Raw genomic sequence first — 25,109 nt, forward strand, 5'->3', positions numbered from 1 at the left:
ATGTACTTTTCTCTCAATATTTCTTCTTCTAAAAGCAGTCCTTTTAGCATTTCTTGCAATGCTGGTTTGGTGGTACTGAAGTCCTTTAGCCTTTTTTTGTCTAAGAAGCTCTTTATTTCACCTTCAATTTTAAATGATAGCCTTGCTGGACAAAGCAATCTTGGTGGCATGTTCTTCCTTTTCATTACTTTCAGAACTTCATGCCAATCTCTTCTGGCCTGAAGTGTTTCTGTTGAGAGATCTGCTGTCAGCCTTATGGGGGCTCCCTTGTAGGTCGCTGCTTGTCTCTCTCTTGCAGCCTTTAATATTCTCTCTTTGTCCTTGGCATTTGCCATTTTAATTATAATGTGTCTTGGAGTGGGTCTCTTTGGGTCCCTCTTGTTTGAAACTCTCTCTGCTTCCTAAACTTGTGTGACTTTCTCCTTCACCAGCTTAGGGAAGTTTTCTGTCATTATTTCCTCCACCAAGTTCTCTACCCTTTGCTCACTGTCCTCCCCCTCTGGTATCCCTATGATGCGAATGTTGTTTTGCCTCATGATACCCCAAAGCTCCCTTAAACTGTCCTCATGCTTTTTAAGTGTTTTTTCATTTTGCTGCTTTAATTGAGGGGGGTTTTTCTACGTTATCTTCTAATTCATTTATTCTTCCCTCTGCTTCATTGAGCCTGCTTTTAATTCCTTCCAGTGTATTCTTGATATCAGATATAGTATTATTCATTTCTGCCTGGTTATTGTTTATCATATCTAGTTCTTTTTTCATGGTTTTGCTACATTCTTGGACCTTCCCATTAAGTGTCTTGTTGTTCCCATAAATTTCCTTGAGCATCTTTATAACCATTACTCTGAACTCTATTGCTGATAACTTTCTTAACTCCATGTCATCAAGGTCTTTTCCTGGTGATTTTTCCTTTTCTTAGTTTGGGAGTTGTTTCTTTGTCTCCCCATTTTAGTGACTCTGAGTGTTTATATCTGTATATTAGATATATTTTCTGTCTCCCAGTCTTGTGGGGTGGGATTTTGTAGTGTATGTCCAGTGGAACCCACAGGTGTGTTTTCCTTATATTTCTGAGCTATTTGCTCTAGGCATTTCCCTTTTGTGGGTGTCCTTTTTGTGGGTTCTTTGGGCTTTCCTGTTGTGATTGGGTCTAGATTGTTGTTGACCCATTCTTGGGAGGACAGTCCTATCAGGTGTGGCTCAGTCCCAACCATGTCGTGTGTGCTGTTGTACAGGTGCTGGCAAGGCAAAACAAAACACAGCCAAACTGCCAGGAAACAAACAGTAACTTACCAAATATCCTGACAATCACAATGAAAACATCCCAAGAGAAAGTAAAATTGGGAGAGCAAAGTGAAAAGACAGATGTTAAAGAAAAAAAAGAGAGAGAGAGAGAGAGAAGGCTATTATTGTTAACAGTAAAGAAAACTTAGAAATAATAATAACAAAATAAAATAAAAAGTAAAAAATAGAGAAGCTGTTGGGAGATAAAGGGGGCAGAGAAAAGATTCTAAAAGGAAAGAATGGTGAGCAAAAAATTAAGGGTAGAATGTAGGAATAGGAAAATGGTTGACAAAGAAGAAATAAAAATAAAATAAAGAGACAAACACAAACAAACAAAAAGACAGGAAGACAGAGAATAAAAGGGGAGAAAAAGAAAAGAAATTTATGCCAATGGAACAAAAGAGAGAGAGATGTAAAGCAAGGGCAGGGAAGGAGTCCAATAAGAGATATAAGGGAAACAATAGAGAAAGGCAGTAAACTTATTGGTTATAATGATAATATCCCAGCAATAAAGCAGAGACTATCAAGATAATCTTGATAATAGAACACAAAACAAAGCAAAAAAAAGAAAACACGCAAAGCAAAAGAAATTTTTAAAAAATTAATTTAAAAATTAAAAACAATTTAAAATTTTTTTAAGAATTTTTTTTCCTTTTCTCTACAAAAAAAAAAAAAAAAAGGCAGTCAGGTGAGTTTCATCTGGGCAGCAGATGTTGTCTGAAGCTCACTGTTTTGCATGCTGATTTTGGTTCTCCCAAGAGGTACTTGTGTATCAGCCAATGTCAGGAACTGTCTAGGTTTGGCTCTGGTGTCCTTAGGTAGCTGGCTGCTCTGAGACTCTCTGTGGACCACCTCCACATGTCAGTTATTTAGTCTCCCCCTTGTGGTTGCCTGGTCTTACTCCAGAGCCTTCCAAAGAGTCTTTAGGGTGCCGGCCGGCTAGTGTAGCTTGGGATATTGCTCACCTTACTTAGAGGTTTCACTGTCAGGCACTCAGTGTGAGGAAGTTAGTGTCTGCTTCAAAGCCAACTCTTCAGTGTCTATCATATCCTCCGATTCCAGTTCCCCATACAATGACCTGCTGCAGTTTCAGATTGGCTTTAGTCTATTGTCTTTTCTGTATGGGCAGTTTCAGCAGCCTGGGCTCAGTGGGTTCGATTAAGAAAAGATTCTGGTGAGCACACTGTCCGCCCAGCCCCCAGAAGGGGTTTTAAGCTTTTCTTCCAGTTCCCAAACAATAGTCCCTGAGAGTCTCATTCTTGTATTGTCATCCTATGAGCTGTTCTCCGTTTCCCCTCAGGACTGTGCCCTTTGGGGTATCTGGGGCTTCAGTGAGCTGAACCAGCCCCTTTCCTGTTGGGGGTGGTGCTCTTAGCCTGCAGGAGAGGTAGGCATGCTCTGCCCCTCCAATCCCAGATGAGGTTGGCTGATCTGAGAGGATGCTCATTTCAAACTCTCCACAATGCAGACTCAATGCTTTCACTGGCCTGTCTGCCCAATGCAAGCCAGGAAGGTGGACACCTGATCAGCAATCAAAAACAAAAACCCACAAAGCAACACACAGGCAGAGAATCCTCCCTGTGAGGTCCCAGCACCCCCACACCTTGGACCAAGCAGAGGGGGATCACAAAGTCAACCCCACACAGCCCCCTGCACAGCTGATCTCAGTAAAGCTGGAGCAGCTTCTCGCATGCTATCCCGGCTCCCCTCAGAGCAGGTCAAAAATCTCTAATTCACGCCACCAGCAGCTCCAGCAGCTGGAGCCCCTCCCCTCCCCACTGGCAGCTCTGGTCCCTCTCCAGTGGCAGAAAACCTGCTCTGCCCCACTGGTGGCTCTGGTCCTCTGCCAGCGGGAGGGCTTTCTTTACCTTCCACACACCACACAGCTCAAATGCTTTCTGGCGGTCTACACAATGCCTTACAGGAAGGCAGAGGGTCCCTGTAGGTGGCTGCTCAGTGCAGCCCTCTGGTCCTTTTCTATTCAGAAGCCACACACTGTGGGACAGCCTTTACTGTGGTCAACACCAGAAGTGAAAGACTCCTGTCTCAGCTGTCACCAGTAGGTGCATTGTTTCACTGGGAGGCATGGTCCCCTCCTCTCAGAGACACTGTGCCCCTGGGTCCCTCTGCCCTCCACGCACGGGCTCTCCTCCCCTTCTCTTCCTCTCCGGCTTTGGGATCCCAGCTTTTGGATGCTAGTCCACACTCCCAAGGGGAGAAAGCTTTGCAGCCTTTAACCCTCAGGCCTCAGAGCCGAGTGCTGGTTTCAGGGAGAACTCCCACTTTCTATGACCCCCGTACCACTCTGTGATGCTTCTTCAGTGCTCCTTACTCAAAATGTGTCCACTCAAGTGTATTTCTCTGTTTTTTCCAAGCTAGTTACGCAGCATTTTAGCAGCATCCAGTCCATGGCTGGAAGCAAGGGTGCTCTGCTTCATGTCAGAGTGCTGCCATCTTTCCTCCCACCCTGTATTATGCTATTGATTGTCATATTCAGTGATTCCAAGGTGCACAATATTTCACATTTTAACCTCTCTACAACAAGAATGAATCCTGTAATCAACGGCATGTTACTGTCTAGTTGAGGACACTTTGTTCCTTTCTTGGTGTACATAAAATAATAACCCAGAGTAGCATCTCAAATAATGACAAGTGAAGATATCATTGCATTATCAAACCAGGTGTGACTCTCAGTGCACAAGTGGAAAGCCTCAACACCCCTAGAGAACACAAGTGTTCTCCTTTTACATTCCAATCCTTTCTCCATTCAGTGTACAAACGCTGCATTCTGTACCCCTTATTATTCAGATTAGTGGAATGGAAAAATATGAGTTTTAGAATCTGGCATATTACATTTGCAGTCTTAACCCTTATATGACATTCTGAGCATCAGTTGAGTGCTCTATAATTGTATGTAACAATACCCAAAAGGATGTTGAAAAGATTAAATGAGCGGATGCACGTAAAGCCCTATCAGTGCCAAACATATTGTGCATATTCAATATCTGATCTTCTGCTGATTATTTGCCTTGAAGGAAGGGCTGCTCTTCTAGATGGGGAAGTGGGGCAAATTCTGGCCCTCAGGTCAAATCTGCCCACCACCGGTTTTTGTAAATAAAGTTTTATTGGAACACAGTCACACCCACTTGTTTACATCTTGTCTATGTCGTTTTTTGTGCTATGACAGCAGAGCTGAACAGCCGGGACAGAGGCAGTATGCCTCGCAAAGCTGAAAATATTTACCATCTTGCTATTTACAGAAAAAGTTTGCTGATCCCTGTTCTAGATTCCTGTAGCATCTAAAAATACTCCTCTCTCCAATTTATGATTCTATGATGCCTCTAGAGACTGCATTTAGATGAGAAAGGTGCATTCCTTATCCTGGAAACTGGGGTTCTGACCACAGTTTCAACACCAGCAGAACAGAGAGGAGAGCTGTGAGAATTTCTGATGAGGAAGATAACCCAGGCCAGAGTGAAAGACAAAAATGTGGTTTCTGTGGTTTCCAGCCTCTCCCCCCTCCCCACTTCTACTACTGGATTATAAAAGCAGGGGCAAGAGGGAAGAGTGACAGAAGCAGCTTACCATGGGCAGCATTGCTGGGAAAATGCAGGCTCTACTCCTTTGGCTGGTCTTTCTCTTGCCTCCTGAAGCTGGAGCTGGTGAGTATAGGGCATAAGTCCCTATCCTCTAGGTCCTCAGTTGCTATTGCAAACTTACTGACCTGAGTCAAAGATGACCTTAAAATGAGAATGCAAAATCCCATTGCAAGTGTTCCAGGAGAAATCTCTACCTGGAAGAGTCACATTCTTTGCCAGCAGTCAATAACAGTTTCCTAGGGAAAAGAAGCCTTGGGTGGAGATATAATCATAAAACTGGCTTTTGAAGTAGCTCTTAAGATGCTTTCCTCAAAATATCCACAACTCTGATTCATAGTCCTTTGCTCCTCTGTTCTTGCTCTCATGTGAAGGAGGTCGGGATCAGGACATGAAGTAATGTTTAAATAACAACTCACCATCAAGACCTGCCAATGTGTTCTGAAAAGGGAGATAGAGTTTCACAGGGTGGGCTAGGATAAGGAAAGCCAGTAACAAGAATACATGGCAGGGCTGAGCTACATTAGAGGTAAGGGTAAGGCTGGGGATGAGGGGTTGCCTCAGCTTTCAACACATTTTCCTCACCCAGTGCTCTATCTGAAGTCTCAGCTAGCTTATGTCTGGGAACCTGGGGTTTTCTGTTTCAGGGGAGATTATCGGAGGCACTGAGTCCAAGCCACACTCCCGCCCCTACATGGCCTACCTGGAAATTGTCACTGACAATAATTATGTTTTTGGCTGTGGTGGGTTTCTCATAAGTAAAGAATTTGTGGTGACAGCTGCTCATTGTAAAGGAAGGTAAGAAAGCATGGACTTACTCTCTTTCTGTGTGAGGAGTTGTAGGAACCACAGTTAACACAACTTTAAAGTGGCCTAAGGAGAGGCTTTTGTGCCCCACTCATCTTGAGATGGTCAGTAATGTATATTGGGAGGAACTGGGCCACTGTGATTAGTAATCTCCACCCTGAGAAGCCAGGCCTTTAGTATGGGCAGCCCAGATCAAGACAGGCCAGTACTGCCCCTCTCAACCTGGGGCCAGGAGAACTCCCTGTCTCATGTCTGCCAGGGCCTGGCCCTTCCTGAAACAGCTGTGATCCCCAGGAAGAACATCTGTCCTCAGTAAGATCTGAGTTCCACAGTTGGCTCCACACTGATGAAGAGGGCCTGGTGTCACTTTGCTCAGAATAGGCCCTTCTCAGGAGACCAGAACCTTTTCCGGACTCTGTCTTCCCTCTCAACAGAAAAATTACTGTCACTCTCGGAGCTCATGACATAAAACAAGAAGAACCCACGTGGCAGAAGCTAGAAGTCAAAGAACAATTTGTTCATCCAAACTACAACTTTTTCACCCAACTCAATGACATCATGTTACTGAAGGTGCCATTCTCTTTCTTGGACTTCTCAGTTCCCCCTTCTTAACCCTCCTCCTGCTTTGTACCTTTCCCATTTTCTTCCAGCTCACTTCCTCTGGGACAACTCCCACTCCATGTCATCACCACCTTATTGGGGAAAAACTCAAGGTCCTGCCCAGGGAGCTTCTACCACACCATACCCCCCACTTTCCCTGAGACTGGCAACCATCTACTCTTTCTCCCTCACAGCTACAAACGAGAGCCAAGCTGAATCACGCCGTGGGGACAGTATCCCTGCCCACCCGGTCTACCTTTATTAAACCTGGAAGAAAATGCTGGGCAACTGGGTGGGGGAGCACAGGAGTGGATAAGCCATCGTCAGATACTCTGAGAGAGGTGAAATTGAGACTCATGGAGGCCACGGCCTGCAGCAACTTTCCCTTTTACAATCCTAACTTGCAAATCTGTGTAGGCAACCCCAGGAAGAAAGGATCAGCATACAAGGTACCATATACTTCCACTTCCTCTTCACAATCAGTCCCTGGAAGTCAGGGTCCTTCTGAGAATGGGTTGGTCAGGAGGTCCCCTAGCGCAGTGACTGGTGTCTTCCCTCGCGGGTTTCTAGGGCTATCCTCCCACCCACGCGTTCTGCCTCTAATCCTCCCATCTGGTCTCTGTCCGGGGCTCCAGGAGAGAAAAAGTAAGATGTTGGGGGTGGAAGGGTCAGGATCTAGAGTTGTGGTTCTACTCCAGAGAGAGAATGAAGACATTGAATTCATGACTTCTGACTTGTAACTCCAAGAGGAGTCAGGATTCCTGGCCTCGCTCTGGGTATCTTGGGGCTAGCCGGGGTGCTGATAGAACCATGATGAGGTAACAGTAAGGAGAGAAGAATGACCCCTGCTCATGATCTGCTTTCTCTAACCCACAGGGAGACTCAGGGGGCCCCCTTCTGTGTGCTAGGGTGGCCCAGGGTATTGTGTCATACGGACATCCATATGCAAAGCCTCCTACTGTCTTTACTCGAATCTCCTCATATGTGCCTTGGATTAAGAAAATCTTAAAGAGCAAGTAGCCACAGAAGCCTGGCCAGCCACAGGGAAAATCTCCCTGGGTAACTCCCAGGTTCCACAGGAGCCTGGACCCAGCCCAAGACCAGTAAGGCTCCCAGAGACACCCAGAACCCCCACTGATTGTATCCCCAGCAAAATTCAATAAACGTACAGCCTCTGACACATGTGTGTGAGACTCTTTCTTCCCAAGAGCTCCCCCAGAGCTGGTCTGCTCTGCAGGGAAGAGTGCAGATCCTCCCTAGTTTGAATGAAGAATTGCACTGGGATCCTTTCTTGACAGATTAATAATCAAGCCTATCAATTTCCATGTACATAGTGTGGTGCTATGGATTATTAAAGAAAATATTTTAATCTGCATAATAGGATTTAACATCCAGAGTAATACTGGCACTGAGTGACCTTCTTTCCCCTCTGCGCCCTCTTCCTCTCCCTCTTCCTACTCCCCACCCCATCCCTTCTCTTCTCACTTCTCTTCTTCTTCTTCTTCTTCTCTCAAACCCCGAGCCTCAGCGACTGAATTCAGGGCACAGATACAACATAGCAAATTCTCCATGACTCTTTCCAAAGATGGTCCCAGGCCTGGGCTGTTAATATCTTATGTCCTTATACCAGCCTCTGCCTCAATATTGTGTCTACGGCCACAGAAGCATCTGCCAAGTGGGAAAGAAGAAAATTTCCCAAGCACAAGAGCTCAGGATACTGAGGTGAGGAAGAGATGACCCTTGGAAGTCCTCAGGATGTTCCTGTCTGGTGCAGCAGTAACAATGGGGCTGTATACCGGTCAGGGCCATTCTAACCCAGGACAGGGATCCCCAAGAGCATCAGAGTGAGCCTCATCCCTAAACTACCTCAGAGCCACCCGAATTCAACTGTCATCTTCCTTCAGCTATGAGACAGTGCCTCCAGGTCTTCCAGAAAAATAATACCTGAGTTAGGCAAAGTCTTAAAAATTTCCTCCTTCAAATGACTTGCCTTGCTCTGAATCCTGTACTCACCAGCATCTGAGCTGGATGAGTACACTCACAGCTATACAAACCAAATACAAGGGAGACAGGGCATAACCTCCAGCTACCTCTTGGGAGCCTGCAGTTAAAGGGCCTCTTACAGGTCCCCCAACGGTCCCTAAGAGGCCTAAGAAGATAGGCCTGGCCCCATGCAAGAAAGAGCTCTTACTGTTGGTACCAGGTCAGGAACCCACAACCTCCACTTTCCCCACGCCAGCATATAGGTCTGAGCTTCCAGCTTTACCAATGACCAATATATGTAAAGCAAAAAAAAAAAAAAAATATGTACAGGACTGATGATAAACTCTGACTCAAAAACAAGCATATGTGGGGAAAAAAACAAACTAGGAAGCTGTCAAAAATAATAGAACATATTCTGGAATGTTAATATAAGAATTTTTTTCATTTTTTTTTCATTTTATCCTAACTCATGTTTTATATTTGTATAATTAAACAAAAAGTTTAAATGTGAGATACAAGAGGCAGAGGCATTATGTGTAATGTTTGCTTAGGAGAGCAGAGAACACACTGAGTTGCAGCTAAAGCCCCATCCACTCTTGACCCTCAGACCCTAAGGCAGCACAGCTACAAGACAGCCCTTGTTCCCTGGAAGCTGGGCAATGGAGATGTGGGGAGAGTAGTCTACAAGGTGGATCTACAAGTTGAATGGGGCAGGGTCTCAGGGAATCACCAAGGTTGGGAGAACAATGTGGGCTTGGTTGAAGGAGACTCAGGTATGGCGTCTGCCTATGCCTGCCGTGGAAGGAGTCAGCAAAGGAACAATGACCTCTGCCAGCACTTCCGCCAGCACAAAACTGCTCCTCCAGCCCTCACCCTGAAGCCAGACAATTCAGTTCCTTTCTGAGTGTCGCTGGTGCCTTTTGAGCTGCCACCCAGCGCTGGAGCTCAGAGTGAGTGAGTGCATCAGCAAGGAAGTTTGTGCACTGGCTGTTTAAGAGGGACTGTCTGGGCCCTGCTGGGTGTGGCTCAGCGCTTGAGCATCGACCTAGGATCCAGGTGATCGGGGTTCGATTCCTGGTCAGGGCACATGCTCAGGTTGTGGGCTCGATCAATGACTCTCTCATCATTGATGTTTCTATCTCCCTCTCTTCCTCTCCTTTCCTCTCTCTGAAATCAATAAAGATATATTTAAAAAAAAGAAAAGAAAAGAGGGACTGTCTGGGATCTAGCAGCCCTCCCTCTCACTCAGACACCATCTAGCTAAATTTCACAGCCAGGGTTATGGGGACTTTTCTTTCAGGCACTGGAACCCAGGGGCATGGAGCTTGGTGTGGGGCTGGGACTCCTGGCTCCTCAGGGGAGACCTCCACAGTCCAGCTATCCCTCCTGATCTTTAACCACTACACGTGGGTGTGGGGCCAGCTCGTCTGCGTCTCTGCCCCTCCTACCACTCTCAAGGTGGTTTCTTCTTAGTTATGCGTTCTGTTCAGCTAGCCTGCAGGCAGTTCTCAATGACAGTTGTTCTGTAGTTTAGTTGTAATTTTGACGTGGTCATGGGGGGAGGTGAGTACAGTGTTTTCCTACTCTGCCACCTTGACCCGAAGCCCCTGATATTTCTAGTTTCCACTTACTATCCCTGCACTAGGCAGGAAAGTCCTAGAGTGCCCCTTCTCATTAGTTTGGCAAAGCACAGTTTCTCCTGTAGACTCTGCAATGCTACCCGCCCCTCATCACCCTCAGCATCAGTCAGTTGGGCCCACTCCTTGGTTCATCATCTTGTGCACCTCAGAACTAACATTGTAGCCATGAGGGTCTTATCTTTGCAGGGTGGGCTGCAGGAGAGACAACTGTTATTTCCATCTTATATTCTTAGCTGCAAGAAGATTCCTTTGTTTACTGAATGGAAAATGCTGCCCAGCTGCAGATATGATTTTGGTAAGGCTGTTGGGGGAGAGTGAAGAGGCTAATTATGTGAAACTAATGAGATAGGAGGTGTAAAGATTCAAAAGTACAGGGTAGGGCCAACCCTCCAGGTGTAACTTGGGGAGTGTTGTTAATGCTTCTATCTAACCGTATTTGGGGGGAGAAAATAAGCACTACAAGCTAGGTGGCTTAAAACAATAGAAATTTTTCCTCTCTCAGTCTAGAGACTGGAAGTCTCAGATCAAGGTGTCTGCAGAGTTGGTTCTTTCTGCAAGCTATGAAAAAGAATCTGTCCCATACCTCTCCCCTAGCTTCTGGTGGCAGTCCTTGGTGGTCCTTGGCCTGCAGATGCATCATTCAATCTCTGCCTTTGTCATCACATGGCCTTCTCCCTGTGTGCGTCTCTCTCCTTTTCTTATAAGGACACTACCCATACTGGATTAAGGACCCACTGGACTCCAGTTTGACCTCATCTTAATTCTGCAATGACCCCATTTCCAAATAAGGTCACATTCTGGGGCACTGGGACTTAAGACTTCAATATGATTTTTGGAGGGTCACAATACAACCCGCAACAACTCCTTCAGTATATACATGTGCCAAACCACTGCATAGTGCATGACTATATGGGGGTAATAGTTGCCAGGGAAACTGTGGGTGCAGGAGGACAGCCGGCAGGGTAGGATGGGAGGAGGAAATGCTTTCCTGTTGGGCTTTTGGACCTGGGCCCCAACCACCTTGGCCCCAGGAGCTAGTTGTTTAGCATTTATTTCCTGTTTGCCACCCTCAGCTGTCCCGAGGCCCTCTTCCCACGAGTTTGGGCAAAGCCCTCTTATCTGAACCGTTTCTCCTGATGACCCTGTGATGGTGAGACTTTATCACTCTTGCTGTGGGTCAGGCGGGCACACTCTGTGGGCCTACCCTCTGCATGGCAGAACTAACACTGCAGTGACGATGATGTGCTTATCTTTTCTGGGTAACTGCTACCAACTGCTTTTGCCACACCAGGGGACCATGTGATGCTTGTTTGGTCTTCTGTGGTGGCTGTGCTGGAGTCATTAATTTCTTGGGGTCCAACTCAGCCTGTGGGTTCAGGCAAGCTCCCCACAGTCTCCACTGTCCCTGCTACCTCTTGGGGGCCAGACTGACAGGACAGGCTGACTACTCTCCCCACATCTCCATTGCCCAGCTTCCAGGGAACAAGGGCTGTCTTGTAGCTGTGCTGCCTTAGGGTCTGAGGATCAAGAGTGGATGGGGCTTTAGCTGCAACTCAGTGTGTTCTCTGCTCTCCTAAGCAAACATTACACATAATGCCTCTGCCTCTTGTATCTCACATTTAAACTTTTTAATTATACAAATATAAAACATGAGTTAGGATAAAATGAAAAAAAAATGAAAAAAATTCTTATATTAACATTCCAGAATATGTTCTATTATTTTTGACAGCTTCCTAGTTTGTTTTTTTCCCCACATATGCTTGTTTTTGAGTCAGAGTTTATCATCAGTCCTGTACATATTTTTTTTTTTTTTTTGCTTTACATATATTGGTCATTGGCAAAGCTGGAAGCTCAGACCTATATGCTGGCGTGGGGAAAGTGGAGGTTGTGGGTTCCTGACCTGGTACCAACAGTAAGAGCTCTTTCTTGCATGGGGCCAGGCCTATCTTCTTAGGCCTCTTAGGGACCGTTGGGGGACCTGTAAGAGGCCCTTTAACTGCAGGCTCCCAAGAGGTAGCTGGAGGTTATGCCCTGTCTCCCTTGTATTTGGTTTGTATAGCTGTGAGTGTACTCATCCAGCTCAGATGCTGGTGAGTACAGGATTCAGAGCAAGGCAAGTCATTTGAAGGAGGAAATTTTTAAGACTTTGCCTAACTCAGGTATTATTTTTCTGGAAGACCTGGAGGCACTGTCTCATAGCTGAAGGAAGATGACAGTTGAATTCGGGTGGCTCTGAGGTAGTTTAGGGATGAGGCTCACTCTGATGCTCTTGGGGATCCCTGTCCTGGGTTAGAATGGCCCTGACTGGTATACAGCCCCATTGTTACTGCTGCACCAGACAGGAACATCCTGAGGACTTCCAAGGGTCATCTCTTCCTCACCTCAGTATCCTGAGCTCTTGTGCTTGGGAAATTTTCTTCTTTCCCACTTGGCAGATGCTTCTGTGGCCGTAGACACAATATTGAGGCAGAGGCTGGTATAAGGACATAAGATATTAACAGCCCAGGCCTGGGACCATCTTTGGAAAGAGTCATGGAGAATTTGCTATGTTGTATCTGTGCCCTGAATTCAGTCGCTGAGGCTCGGGGTTTGAGAGAAGAAGAAGAAGAAGAAGAGAAGTGAGAAGAGAAGGGATGGGGTGGGGAGTAGGAAGAGGGAGAGGAAGAGGGCGCAGAGGGGAAAGAAGGTCACTCAGTGCCAGTATTACTCTGGATGTTAAATCCTATTATGCAGATTAAAATATTTTCTTTAATAATCCATAGCACCACACTATGTACATGGAAATTGATAGGCTTGATTATTAATCTGTCAAGAAAGGATCCCAGTGCAATTCTTCATTCAAACTAGGGAGGATCTGCACTCTTCCCTGCAGAGCAGACCAGCTCTGGGGGAGCTCTTGGGAAGAAAGAGTCTCACACACATGTGTCAGAGGCTGTACGTTTATTGAATTTTGCTGGGGATACAATCAGTGGGGGTTCTGGGTGTCTCTGGGAGCCTTACTGGTCTTGGGCTGGGTCCAGGCTCCTGTGGAACCTGGGAGTTACCCAGGGAGATTTTCCCTGTGGCTGGCCAGGCTTCTGTGGCTACTTGTTCTTTAAGATTTCATTAATCCAAGGCACATATGAGGAGAGTCGAGTAAAGACAATAGGAGGCTTTGCATTTAGATGTCCGTATGACACAATACCCTGGGCCACCCCAGCACACAGAAGGGGGCCCCCTGAGTCTCCCTGTGGGTTAGAGAAAGCAGATCATGAGCAGGGGTCATTCTTCTCTCCTTACTGTTACCTCATCATGGTTCTATCAGCACCCCGGCTAGCCCCAAGATACCCAGAGCGAGGCCAGGAATCCTGACTCCTCTTGGAGTTATAAGTCAGAAGTCATAAATTCAATGTCTTCATTCTCTCTCTGGAGTAGAACCACAACTCTAGATCCTGACCCTTCCACCCCCAACATCTTACTTTTTCTCTCCTGGAGCCCCGGACAAAGACCAGATGGGAGGATTAGAGGCAGGACACTAGGGTGGGAGGATAGCCCTAGAAACCCGCGAGGGAAGACACCAGTCACTGTGCTAGGGGACCTCCTGACCAACCCATTCTCAGAAGGACCCTGACTTCCAGGGACTGATTGTGAAGAGGAAGTGGAAGTATATGGTACCTTGTATGTTGATCCTTTCTTCCTGGGGTTGCCCACACAGATTTGCAAGTTAGGATTGTAAAAGGGAAAGTTGCTGCAGGCCATGGCCTCCATGAGTCTCAATTTCACCTCTCTCAGAGTATCTGACGATGGCTTATCCACTCCTGTTCTCCCCCACCCAGTTGCCCAGCATTCGATTCCAGGTTTAATAAAGGTAGACTGGGTGGGCAGGGGGACTGTCCCCACGGCGTGATTCAGCTTGGCTCTCGTTTGTAGCTGTGAGGGAGAAAGAGTAGATGGTTGCCAGTCTCAGGGAAAGTGGGGGGTATGGTGTGGTAGAAGCTCCCTGGGCAGGACCTTGAGTTTTTCCCCAATAAGGTGGTGATGACATGGAGTGGGAGTTGTCCCAGAGGAAGTGAGCTGGAAGAAAATGGGAAAGGTACAAAGCAGGAGGAGGGTTAAGAAGGGGGAACTGAGAAGTCCAAGAAAGAGAATGGCACCTTCAGTAACATGATGTCATTGAGTTGGGTGAAAAAGTTGTAGTTTGGATGAACAAATTGTTCTTTGACTTCTAGCTTCTGCCACGTGGGTTCTTCTTGTTTTATGTCATGAGCTCCGAGAGTGACAGTAATTTTTCTGTTGAGAGGGAAGAGAGAGTCTGGAAAAGGTTCTGGTCTCCTGAGAAGGGCCTATTCTGAGCAAAGTGACACCAGGCCTTCTTCATCAGTGTGGAGCCAACTGAGGAACTCAGATCTTACTGAGGACAGATGTTCTTCCTGGGGATCACAGCTGTTTCAGGAAGGGCCAGGCCCTGGCAGACATGAGACAGGGAGTTCTCCTGGCCCCAGGTTGAGAGGGGCAGTACTGGCCTGTCTTGATCTGGGCTGCCCATACTAAAGGCCTGGCTTCTCAGGGTGGAGATTACTAATCACAGTGGCCCAGTTCCTCCCAATATACATTACTGACCATCTCAAGATGAGTGGGGCACAAAAGCCTCTCCTTAGGCCACTTTAAAGTTGTGTTAACTGTGGTTCCTACAACTCCTCACACAGAAAGAGAGTAAGTCCATGTTTTCTTACCTTCCTTTACAATGAGCAGCTGTCACCACAAATTCTTGACTTATGAGAAACCCACCACAGCCAAAAACATAATTATTGTCAGTGACAATTTCCAGGTAGGCCATGTAGGGGCGGGAGTGTGGCTTGGACTCAGTGCCTTCGATAATCTCCCCTGAAACAGAAAACCCCAGGTTCCCAGACATAAGCTAGCTGAGACTTCAGATAGAGCACTGGGTGAGGAAAATGTGTTGAAAGCTGAGGCAACCCCTCATCCCCAGCCTTACCCTTACCTCTAATGTAGCTCAGCCCTGCCATGTATTCTTGTTACTGGCTTTCCTTATCCTAGCCCACCCTGTGAAACTCTATCTCCCTTTTCAGAACACATTGGCAGGTCTTGATGGTGAGTTGTTATTTAAACATTACTTCATGTCCTGATCCCGACCTCCTTCACATGAGAGCAAGAACAGAGGAGCAAAGGACTATGAATCAGAGTTGTGGATATTTTGAGGAAAGCATCTTAAGAGCTACTTCAAAAGCCAGTTTTATGATTATATCTCCACCCAAGACTTCTTTTCCCTAGGAAACTGTTATTGACTGCTGGCAAAGAATGTGACTCTTCCAGGTAGAGATTTCTCCTGGAACACTTGCAATGGGATCTTGCATTCTCATTTTAGGGTCTTCTTTGACTCAGGTCAGTAGGTTTGCAATAGCAGTTGAGGACCCAGAGGATAGGGACTTATGCCCTATACTCACCAGCTCCAGCTTCAGGAGGCAAGAGAAAGACCAGCCAAAGGAGTAGAGCCTGCATTTTCCCAGCAATGCTGCCCATGGTAAGCTGCTTCTGTCACTCTTCCCTCTTGCCCCTGCTTTTATAATCCAGTAGTAGAAGTGGGGAGGGGGGAGAGGCTGGAAACCACAGAAACCACATTTTTGTCTTTCACTCTGGCCTGGGTTATCTTCCTCATCAGAAATTCTCACAGCTCTCCTCTCTGTTCTGCTGGTGTTGAAACTGTGGTCAGAGCCCCAGTTTCCAGGATAAGGAATGCACCTTTCTCATCTAAATGCAGTCTCTAGAGGCATCATAGAATCATAAATTGGAGAGAGGAGTATTTTTAGATGCTACAGGAATCTAGAACAGGGATCAGCAAACTTTTTCTGTAAATAGCAAGATGGTAAATATTTTCAGCTTTGCGAGGCATACTGCCTCTGTCCCGGCTGTTCAGCTCTGCTGTCATAGCACAAAAAACGACATAGACAAGATGTAAACAAGTGGGTGTGACTGTGTTCCAATAAAACTTTATTTACAAAAACCGGTGGTGGGCAGATTTGACCTGAGGGCCAGAATTTGCCCCACTTCCCCATCTAGAAGAGCAGCCCTTCCTTCAAGGCAAATAATCAGCAGAAGATCAGATATTGAATATGCACAATATGTTTGGCACTGATAGGGCTTTACGTGCATCCGCTCATTTAATCTTTTCAACATCCTTTTGGGTATTGTTACATACAATTATAGAGCACTCAACTGATGCTCAGAATGTCATATAAGGGTTAAGACTGCAAATGTAATATGCCAGATTCTAAAACTCATATTTTTCCATTCCACTAATCTGAATAATAAGGGGTACAGAATGCAGCGTTTGTACACTGAATGGAGAAAGGATTGGAATGTAAAAGGAGAACACTTGTGTTCTCTAGGGGTGTTGAGGCTTTCCACTTGTGCACTGAGAGTCACACCTGGTTTGATAATGCAATGATATCTTCACTTGTCATTATTTGAGATGCTACTCTGGGTTATTATTTTATGTACACCAAGAAAGGAACAAAGTGTCCTCAACTAGACAGTAACATGCCGTTGATTACAGGATTCATTCTTGTTGTAGAGAGGTTAAAATGTGAAATATTGTGCACCTTGGAATCACTGAATATGACAATCAATAGCATAATACAGGGTGGGAGGAAAGATGGCAGCACTCTGACATGAAGCAGAGCACCCTTGCTTCCAGCCATGGACTGGATACTGCTAAAATGCTGCGTAACTAGCTTGGAAAAAACAGAGAAATACACTTGAGTGGACACATTTTGAGTAAGGAGCACTGAAGAAGCATCACAGAGTGGTACGGGGGTCATAGAAAGTGGGAGTTCTCCCTGAAACCAGCACTCGGCTCTGAGGCCTGAGGGTTAGAGGCTGCAAAGCTTTCTCCCCTTGGGAGTGTGGACTAGCATCCAAAAGCTGGGATCCCAAAGCCGGAGAGGAAGAGAAGGGGAGGAGAGCCCGTGCGTGGAGGGCAGAGGGACCCAGGGGCACAGTGTCTCTGAGAGGAGGGGACCATGCCTCCCAGTGAAACAATGCACCTACTGGTGGCAGCTGAGACAGGAGTCTTTCACCTCCGGTGCTGACCACAGTAAAGGCTGTCCCACAGTGTGTGGCTTCTGAATAGAAAAGGACCAGAGGGCTGCACTGAGCAGCCACCTACAGGGACCCTCTGCCTTCCTGTAAGGCATTGTGTAGACCGCCAGAAAGCATTTGAACTGTGTGGTGTGTGGAAGGTAAAGAGAGCCCTCCCGCTGGCAGAGGACCAGAGCCACCAGTGGGGCAGAGCAGGTTTTCTGCCCCTGGAGAGGGACCAGAGCTTCCAGTGGGGAGGATAGGGGCTCCAGCTGCTGGAGCTGCTGGTGGCGTGAATTAGAGATTTTTGACCTGCTCTGAGGGGAGCCGGGATAGCATGCGAGAAGCTGCTCCAGCTTTACTGAGATCAGCTGTGCAGGGGGCTGTGTGGGGTTGACTTTGTGATCCCCCTCTGCTTGGTCCAAGGTGTGGGGGTGCTGGGACCTCACAGAGAGGATTCTCTGCCTGTGTGTTGCTTTGTGGGTTTTTGTTTTTGATTGCTGATCAGGTGTCCACCTTCCTGGCTTGCATTGGGCAGACAGGCCAGTGAAAGCATTGAGTCTGCATTGTGGAGAGTTTGAAATGAGCATCCTCTCAGATCAGCCAACCTCAACTGGGAGAGGAGGGGCAGAGCATGCCTACCTCTCCTGCAGGCTAAGAGCACCACCCCCAACAGGAAAGGGGCTGGTTCAGCTCACTGAAGCCCCAGATACCCCAAAGGGCACAGTCCTGAGGGGGAAGGGAGAACAGCTCTAGTGTCGGTCTTGGGGCTGCTTAGCAAGAGGTGTGGGTCATGCTGAGGCCAGGTGCTGCTTTTTTGGGTTCATGCAACTTTGAGAGATTTTAGGGAAGTCCACAGCATGAGCCAAGACAGGTTGTTTGTATAGAAAAGCCTGTCATGTCAGCCTGGCCCCCAAGAAGTAGCAGGGACAGTGGAGACTGTGGGGAGCTTGCCTGAACCCACAGGCTGAATTGGACCCCAAGAAATTAATGACTCCAGCACAGCCACCACAGAAGACCAAACAAGCATCACATGGTCCCCTGGTGTGGCAAAAGCAGTTGGTAGCAGTTACCCAGAAAAGATAAGCACATCATCGTCACTGCAGTGTTAGTTCTGCCATGCAGAGGGTAGGCCCACAGAGTGTGCCCGCCTGACCCACAGCAAGAGTGATAAAGTCTCACCATCACAGGGTCATCAGGAGAAACGGTTCAGATAAGAGGGCTTTGCCCAAACTCGTGGGAAGAGGGCCTCGGGACAGCTGAGGGTGGCAAACAGGAAATAAATGCTAAACAACTAGCTCCTGGGGCCAAGGTGGTTGGGGCCCAGGTCCAAAAGCCCAACAGGAAAGCATTTCCTCCTCCCATCCTACCCTGCCGGCTGTCCTCCTGCACCCACAGTTTCCCTGGCAACTATTACCCCCATATAGTCATGCACTATGCAGTGGTTTGGCACATGTATATACTGAAGGAGTTGTTGCGGGTTGTATTGTGACCCTCCAAAAATCATATTGAAGTCTTAAGTCCCAGTGCCCCAGAATGTGACCTTATTTGGAAATGGGGTCATTGCAGAATTAAGATGAGGTCAAACTGGAGTCCAGTGGGTCCTTAATCCAGTATGGGTAGTGTCCTTATAAGAAAAGGAGAGAGACGCACACAGGGAGAAGGCCATGTGATGACAAAGGCAGAGATTGAATGATGCATCTGCAGGCCAAGGACCACCAAGGACTGCCACCAGAAGCTAGGGGAGAGGTATGGGACAGATTCTTTTTCATAGCTTGCAGAAAGAACCAACTCTGCAGACACCTTGATCTGAGACTTCCAGTCTCTAGACTGAGAGAGGAAAAATTTCTATTGTTTTAAGCCACCTAGCTTGTAGTGCTTATTTTCTCCCCCCAAATACGGTTAGATAGAAGCATTAACAACACTCCCCAAGTTACACCTGGAGGGTTGGCCCTACCCTGTACTTTTGAATCTTTACACCTCCTATCTCATTAGTTTCACATAATTAGCCTCTTCACTCTCCCCCAACAGCCTTACCAAAATCATATCTGCAGCTGGGCAGCATTTTCCATTCAGTAAACAAAGGAATCTTCTTGCAGCTAAGAATATAAGATGGAAATAACAGTTGTCTCTCCTGCAGCCCACCCTGCAAAGATAAGACCCTCATGGCTACAATGTTAGTTCTGAGGTGCACAAGATGATGAACCAAGGAGTGGGCCCAACTGACTGATGCTGAGGGTGATGAGGGGCGGGTAGCATTGCAGAGTCTACAGGAGAAACTGTGCTTTGCCAAACTAATGAGAAGGGGCACTCTAGGACTTTCCTGCCTAGTGCAGGGATAGTAAGTGGAAACTAGAAATATCAGGGGCTTCGGGTCAAGGTGGCAGAGTAGGAAAACACTGTACTCACCTCCCCCCATGACCACGTCAAAATTACAACTAAACTACAGAACAACTGTCATTGAGAACTGCCTGCAGGCTAGCTGAACAGAACGCATAACTAAGAAGAAACCACCTTGAGAGTGGTAGGAGGGGCAGAGACGCAGACGAGCTGGCCCCACACCCACGTGTAGTGGTTAAAGATCAGGAGGGATAGCTGGACTGTGGAGGTCTCCCCTGAGGAGCCAGGAGTCCCAGCCCCACACCAAGCTCCATGCCCCTGGGTTCCAGTGCCTGAAAGAAAAGTCCCCATAACCCTGGCTGTGAAATTTAGCTAGATGGTGTCTGAGTGAGAGGGAGGGCTGCTAGATCCCAGACAGTCCCTCTTTTCTTTTCTTTTTTTTAAATATATCTTTATTGATTTCAGAGAGAGGAAAGGAGAGGAAGAGAGGGAGATAGAAACATCAATGATGAGAGAGTCATTGATCGAGCCCACAACCTGAGCATGTGCCCTGACCAGGAATCGAACCCCGATCACCTGGATCCTAGGTCGATGCTCAAGCGCTGAGCCACACCCAGCAGGGCCCAGACAGTCCCTCTTAAACAGCCAGTGCACAAACTTCCTTGCTGATGCACTCACTCACTCTGAGCTCCAGCGCTGGGTGGCAGCTCAAAAGGCACCAGCGACACTCAGAAAGGAACTGAATTGTCTGGCTTCAGGGTGAGGGCTGGAGGAGCAGTTTTGTGCTGGCGGAAGTGCTGGCAGAGGTCATTGTTCCTTTGCTGACTCCTTCCACGGCAGGCATAGGCAGACGCCATACCTGAGTCTCCTTCAACCAAGCCCACATTGTTCTCCCAACCTTGGTGATTCCCTGAGACCCTGCCCCATTCAACTTGTAGATCCACCTTGTAGACTACTCTCCCCACATCTCCATTGCCCAGCTTCCAGGGAACAAGGGCTGTCTTGTAGCTGTGCTGCCTTAGGGTCTGAGGGTCAAGAGTGGATGGGGCTTTAGCTGCAACTCAGTGTGTTCTCTGCTCTCCTAAGCAAACATTACACATAATGCCTCTGCCTCTTGTATCTCACATTTAAACTTTTTGTTTAATTATACAAATATAAAACATGAGTTAGGATAAAATGAAAAAAAAATGAAAAAAATTCTTATATTAACATTCCAGAATATGTTCTATTATTTTTGACAGCTTCCTAGTTTGTTTTTTTCCCCACATATGCTTGTTTTTGAGTCAGAGTTTATCATCAGTCCTGTACATATTTTTTTTTTTTTTTTGCTTTACATATATTGGTCATTGGTAAAGCTGGAAGCTCAGACCTATATGCTGGCGTGGGGAAAGTGGAGGTTGTGGGTTCCTGACCTGGTACCAACAGTAAGAGCTCTTTCTTGCATGGGGCCAGGCCTATCTTCTTAGGCCTCTTAGGGACCGTTGGGGGACCTGTAAGAGGCCCTTTAACTGCAGGCTCCCAAGAGGTAGCTGGAGGTTATGCCCTGTCTCCCTTGTATTTGGTTTGTATAGCTGTGAGTGTACTCATCCAGCTCAGATGCTGGTGAGTACAGGATTCAGAGCAAGGCAAGTCATTTGAAGGAGGAAATTTTTAAGACTTTGCCTAACTCAGGTATTATTTTTCTGGAAGACCTGGAGGCACTGTCTCATAGCTGAAGGAAGATGACAGTTGAATTCGGGTGGCTCTGAGGTAGTTTAGGGATGAGGCTCACTCTGATGCTCTTGGGGATCCCTGTCCTGGGTTAGAATGGCCCTGACTGGTATACAGCCCCATTGTTACTGCTGCACCAGACAGGAACATCCTGAGGACTTCCAAGGGTCATCTCTTCCTCACCTCAGTATCCTGAGCTCTTGTGCTTGGGAAATTTTCTTCTTTCCCACTTGGCAGATGCTTCTGTGGCCGTAGACACAATATTGAGGCAGAGGCTGGTATAAGGACATAAGATATTAACAGCCCAGGCCTGGGACCATCTTTGGAAAGAGTCATGGAGAATTTGCTATGTTGTATCTGTGCCCTGAATTCAGTCGCTGAGGCTCGGGGTTTGAGAGAAGAAGAAGAAGAAGAAGAGAAGTGAGAAGAGAAGGGATGGGGTGGGGAGTAGGAAGAGGGAGAGGAAGAGGGCGCAGAGGGGAAAGAAGGTCACTCAGTGCCAGTATTACTCTGGATGTTAAATCCTATTATGCAGATTAAAATATTTTCTTTAATAATCCATAGCACCACACTATGTACATGGAAATTGATAGGCTTGATTATTAATCTGTCAAGAAAGGATCCCAGTGCAATTCTTCATTCAAACTAGGGAGGATCTGCACTCTTCCCTGCAGAGCAGACCAGCTCTGGGGGAGCTCTTGGGAAGAAAGAGTCTCACACACATGTGTCAGAGGCTGTACGTTTATTGAATTTTGCTGGGGATACAGTCAGTGGGGATTCTGGGTGTCTCTGGGAGCCTTACTGGTCTTGGGCTGGGTCCAGGCTCCTGTGGAACCTGGGAGTTACCCAGGGAGATTTTCCCTGTGGCTGGCCAGGCTTCTGTGGCTACTTGTTCTTTAAGATTTCATTAATCCAAGGCACATATGAGGAGAGTCGAGTAAAGACAATAGGAGGCTTTGCATTTAGATGTCCGTATGACACAATACCCTGGGCCACCCCAGCACACAGAAGGGGGCCCCCTGAGTCTCCCTGTGGGTTAGAGAAAGCAGATCATGAGCAGGGGTCATTCTTCTCTCCTTACTGTTACCTCATCATGGTTCTATCAGCACCCCGGCTAGCCCCAAGATACCCAGAGCGAGGCCAGGAATCCTGACTCCTCTTGGAGTTATAAGTCAGAAGTCATAAATTCAATGTCTTCATTCTCTCTCTGGAGTAGAACCACAACTCTAGATCCTGACCCTTCCACCCCCAACATCTTACTTTTTCTCTCCTGGAGCCCCGGACAAAGACCAGATGGGAGGATTAGAGGCAGGACACTAGGGTGGGAGGATAGCCCTAGAAACCCGCGAGGGAAGACACCAGTCACTGTGCTAGGGGACCTCCTGACCAACCCATTCTCAGAAGGACCCTGACTTCCAGGGACTGATTGTGAAGAGGAAGTGGAAGTATATGGTACCTTGTATGTTGATCCTTTCTTCCTGGGGTTGCCCACACAGATTTGCAAGTTAGGATTGTAAAAGGGAAAGTTGCTGCAGGCCATGGCCTCCATGAGTCTCAATTTCACCTCTCTCAGAGTATCTGACGATGGCTTATCCACTCCTGTTCTCCCCCACCCAGTTGCCCAGCATTCGATTCCAGGTTTAATAAAGGTAGACTGGGTGGGCAGGGGGACTGTCCCCACGGCGTGATTCAGCTTGGCTCTCGTTTGTAGCTGTGAGGGAGAAAGAGTAGATGGTTGCCAGTCTCAGGGAAAGTGGGGGGTATGGTGTGGTAGAAGCTCCCTGGGCAGGACCTTGAGTTTTTCCCCAATAAGGTGGTGATGACATGGAGTGGGAGTTGTCCCAGAGGAAGTGAGCTGGAAGAAAATGGGAAAGGTACAAAGCAGGAGGAGGGTTAAGAAGGGGGAACTGAGAAGTCCAAGAAAGAGAATGGCACCTTCAGTAACATGATGTCATTGAGTTGGGTGAAAAAGTTGTAGTTTGGATGAACAAATTGTTCTTTGACTTCTAGCTTCTGCCACGTGGGTTCTTCTTGTTTTATGTCATGAGCTCCGAGAGTGACAGTAATTTTTCTGTTGAGAGGGAAGAGAGAGTCTGGAAAAGGTTCTGGTCTCCTGAGAAGGGCCTATTCTGAGCAAAGTGACACCAGGCCTTCTTCATCAGTGTGGAGCCAACTGAGGAACTCAGATCTTACTGAGGACAGATGTTCTTCCTGGGGATCACAGCTGTTTCAGGAAGGGCCAGGCCCTGGCAGACATGAGACAGGGAGTTCTCCTGGCCCCAGGTTGAGAGGGGCAGTACTGGCCTGTCTTGATCTGGGCTGCCCATACTAAAGGCCTGGCTTCTCAGGGTGGAGATTACTAATCACAGTGGCCCAGTTCCTCCCAATATACATTACTGACCATCTCAAGATGAGTGGGGCACAAAAGCCTCTCCTTAGGCCACTTTAAAGTTGTGTTAACTGTGGTTCCTACAACTCCTCACACAGAAAGAGAGTAAGTCCATGTTTTCTTACCTTCCTTTACAATGAGCAGCTGTCACCACAAATTCTTGACTTATGAGAAACCCACCACAGCCAAAAACATAATTATTGTCAGTGACAATTTCCAGGTAGGCCATGTAGGGGCGGGAGTGTGGCTTGGACTCAGTGCCTTCGATAATCTCCCCTGAAACAGAAAACCCCAGGTTCCCAGACATAAGCTAGCTGAGACTTCAGATAGAGCACTGGGTGAGGAAAATGTGTTGAAAGCTGAGGCAACCCCTCATCCCCAGCCTTACCCTTACCTCTAATGTAGCTCAGCCCTGCCATGTATTCTTGTTACTGGCTTTCCTTATCCTAGCCCACCCTGTGAAACTCTATCTCCCTTTTCAGAACACATTGGCAGGTCTTGATGGTGAGTTGTTATTTAAACATTACTTCATGTCCTGATCCCGACCTCCTTCACATGAGAGCAAGAACAGAGGAGCAAAGGACTATGAATCAGAGTTGTGGATATTTTGAGGAAAGCATCTTAAGAGCTACTTCAAAAGCCAGTTTTATGATTATATCTCCACCCAAGACTTCTTTTCCCTAGGAAACTGTTATTGACTGCTGGCAAAGAATGTGACTCTTCCAGGTAGAGATTTCTCCTGGAACACTTGCAATGGGATCTTGCATTCTCATTTTAGGGTCTTCTTTGACTCAGGTCAGTAGGTTTGCAATAGCAGTTGAGGACCCAGAGGATAGGGACTTATGCCCTATACTCACCAGCTCCAGCTTCAGGAGGCAAGAGAAAGACCAGCCAAAGGAGTAGAGCCTGCATTTTCCCAGCAATGCTGCCCATGGTAAGCTGCTTCTGTCACTCTTCCCTCTTGCCCCTGCTTTTATAATCCAGTAGTAGAAGTGGGGAGGGGGGAGAGGCTGGAAACCACAGAAACCACATTTTTGACTTTCACTCTGGCCTGGGTTATCTTCCTCATCAGAAATTCTCACAGCTCTCCTCTCTGTTCTGCTGGTGTTGAAACTGTGGTCAGAGCCCCAGTTTCCAGGATAAGGAATGCACCTTTCTCATCTAAATGCAGTCTCTAGAGGCATCATAGAATCATAAATTGGAGAGAGGAGTATTTTTAGATGCTACAGGAATCTAGAACAGGGATCAGCAAACTTTTTCTGTAAATAGCAAGATGGTAAATATTTTCAGCTTTGCGAGGCATACTGCCTCTGTCCCGGCTGTTCAGCTCTGCTGTCATAGCACAAAAAACGACATAGACAAGATGTAAACAAGTGGGTGTGACTGTGTTCCAATAAAACTTTATTTACAAAAACCGGTGGTGGGCAGATTTGACCTGAGGGCCAGAATTTGCCCCACTTCCCCATCTAGAAGAGCAGCCCTTCCTTCAAGGCAAATAATCAGCAGAAGATCAGATATTGAATATGCACAATATGTTTGGCACTGATAGGGCTTTACGTGCATCCGCTCATTTAATCTTTTCAACATCCTTTTGGGTATTGTTACATACAATTATAGAGCACTCAACTGATGCTCAGAATGTCATATAAGGGTTAAGACTGCAAATGTAATATGCCAGATTCTAAAACT

At 47.0% G+C, this 25,109-nt stretch overlaps 3 protein-coding genes across 3 annotated transcripts in view; 1 reads left to right on the plus strand and 2 right to left on the minus strand.

Moving 5' to 3' along the window:
* Window positions 1-7,439, plus strand: part of LOC308548603 (uncharacterized protein) — a 36,135-nt gene extending 28,696 nt beyond the window's left edge. The window contains exons 6-10 of the mRNA XM_081120320.1: window positions 4,853-4,940; window positions 5,522-5,672; window positions 6,116-6,251; window positions 6,476-6,730; window positions 7,158-7,439. Of these exons, the coding sequence (XP_080976446.1) occupies window positions 4,853-4,940; window positions 5,522-5,672; window positions 6,116-6,251; window positions 6,476-6,730; window positions 7,158-7,301 (774 nt within the window). The 3' untranslated portion in view covers window positions 7,302-7,439. The remainder of the gene's footprint in view (window positions 1-4,852; window positions 4,941-5,521; window positions 5,673-6,115; window positions 6,252-6,475; window positions 6,731-7,157) is intronic.
* Window positions 7,440-12,829: 5,390 nt separating this feature from the next.
* LOC308548171 (mast cell protease 4-like) lies at window positions 12,830-15,432 on the minus strand. Its single transcript, XM_081119285.1, has 5 exons — window positions 15,349-15,432; window positions 14,617-14,767; window positions 14,038-14,173; window positions 13,559-13,813; window positions 12,830-13,131 (listed from the first exon to the last, which is right to left on the minus strand). The coding sequence occupies exons 1-5, from the start codon at window positions 15,422-15,424 to the stop codon at window positions 12,988-12,990; spliced, it is 762 nt and encodes a 253-aa protein (XP_080975411.1). The 5' UTR covers window positions 15,425-15,432; the 3' UTR covers window positions 12,830-12,987.
* A 6,327-nt stretch (window positions 15,433-21,759) lies between these two features.
* On the minus strand, window positions 21,760-24,364 carry LOC308548177 (mast cell protease 4-like). Its single transcript, XM_081119297.1, has 5 exons — window positions 24,278-24,364; window positions 23,546-23,696; window positions 22,967-23,102; window positions 22,488-22,742; window positions 21,760-22,060 (listed from the first exon to the last, which is right to left on the minus strand). Exons 1-5 carry the CDS (start codon window positions 24,351-24,353, stop codon window positions 21,917-21,919), a joined length of 762 nt encoding a protein of 253 aa, XP_080975423.1. The 5' UTR covers window positions 24,354-24,364; the 3' UTR covers window positions 21,760-21,916.
* Between the last annotated feature and the right edge of the window lie 745 nt (window positions 24,365-25,109).

The sequence above is a fragment of the Miniopterus schreibersii genome (assembly GCF_964146895.1).
Source record: "Miniopterus schreibersii genome assembly, chromosome: 1".
NCBI lineage: Eukaryota > Metazoa > Chordata > Mammalia > Chiroptera > Miniopteridae > Miniopterus > Miniopterus schreibersii.

Bases quoted from the DNA above. Each gene is read 5' to 3' on its own strand.
- LOC308548177 (XM_081119297.1), bottom strand. From the start codon at position 24,353: ATGGGCAGCATTGCTGGGAAAATGCAGGCTCTACTCCTTTGGCTGGTC. The intron at 23,697-24,277 runs GTGAGTATAGGG...TTTCTGTTTCAG, and splicing joins GCCTCCTGAAGCTGGAGCTG to GGGAGATTATCGAAGGCACT. The intron at 22,743-22,966 runs GTGCCATTCTCT...TCTCCCTCACAG, and splicing joins ATGACATCATGTTACTGAAG to CTACAAACGAGAGCCAAGCT.
- LOC308548171 (XM_081119285.1), bottom strand. From the start codon at position 15,424: ATGGGCAGCATTGCTGGGAAAATGCAGGCTCTACTCCTTTGGCTGGTC. The intron at 14,768-15,348 runs GTGAGTATAGGG...TTTCTGTTTCAG, and splicing joins GCCTCCTGAAGCTGGAGCTG to GGGAGATTATCGAAGGCACT. The intron at 13,814-14,037 runs GTGCCATTCTCT...TCTCCCTCACAG, and splicing joins ATGACATCATGTTACTGAAG to CTACAAACGAGAGCCAAGCT.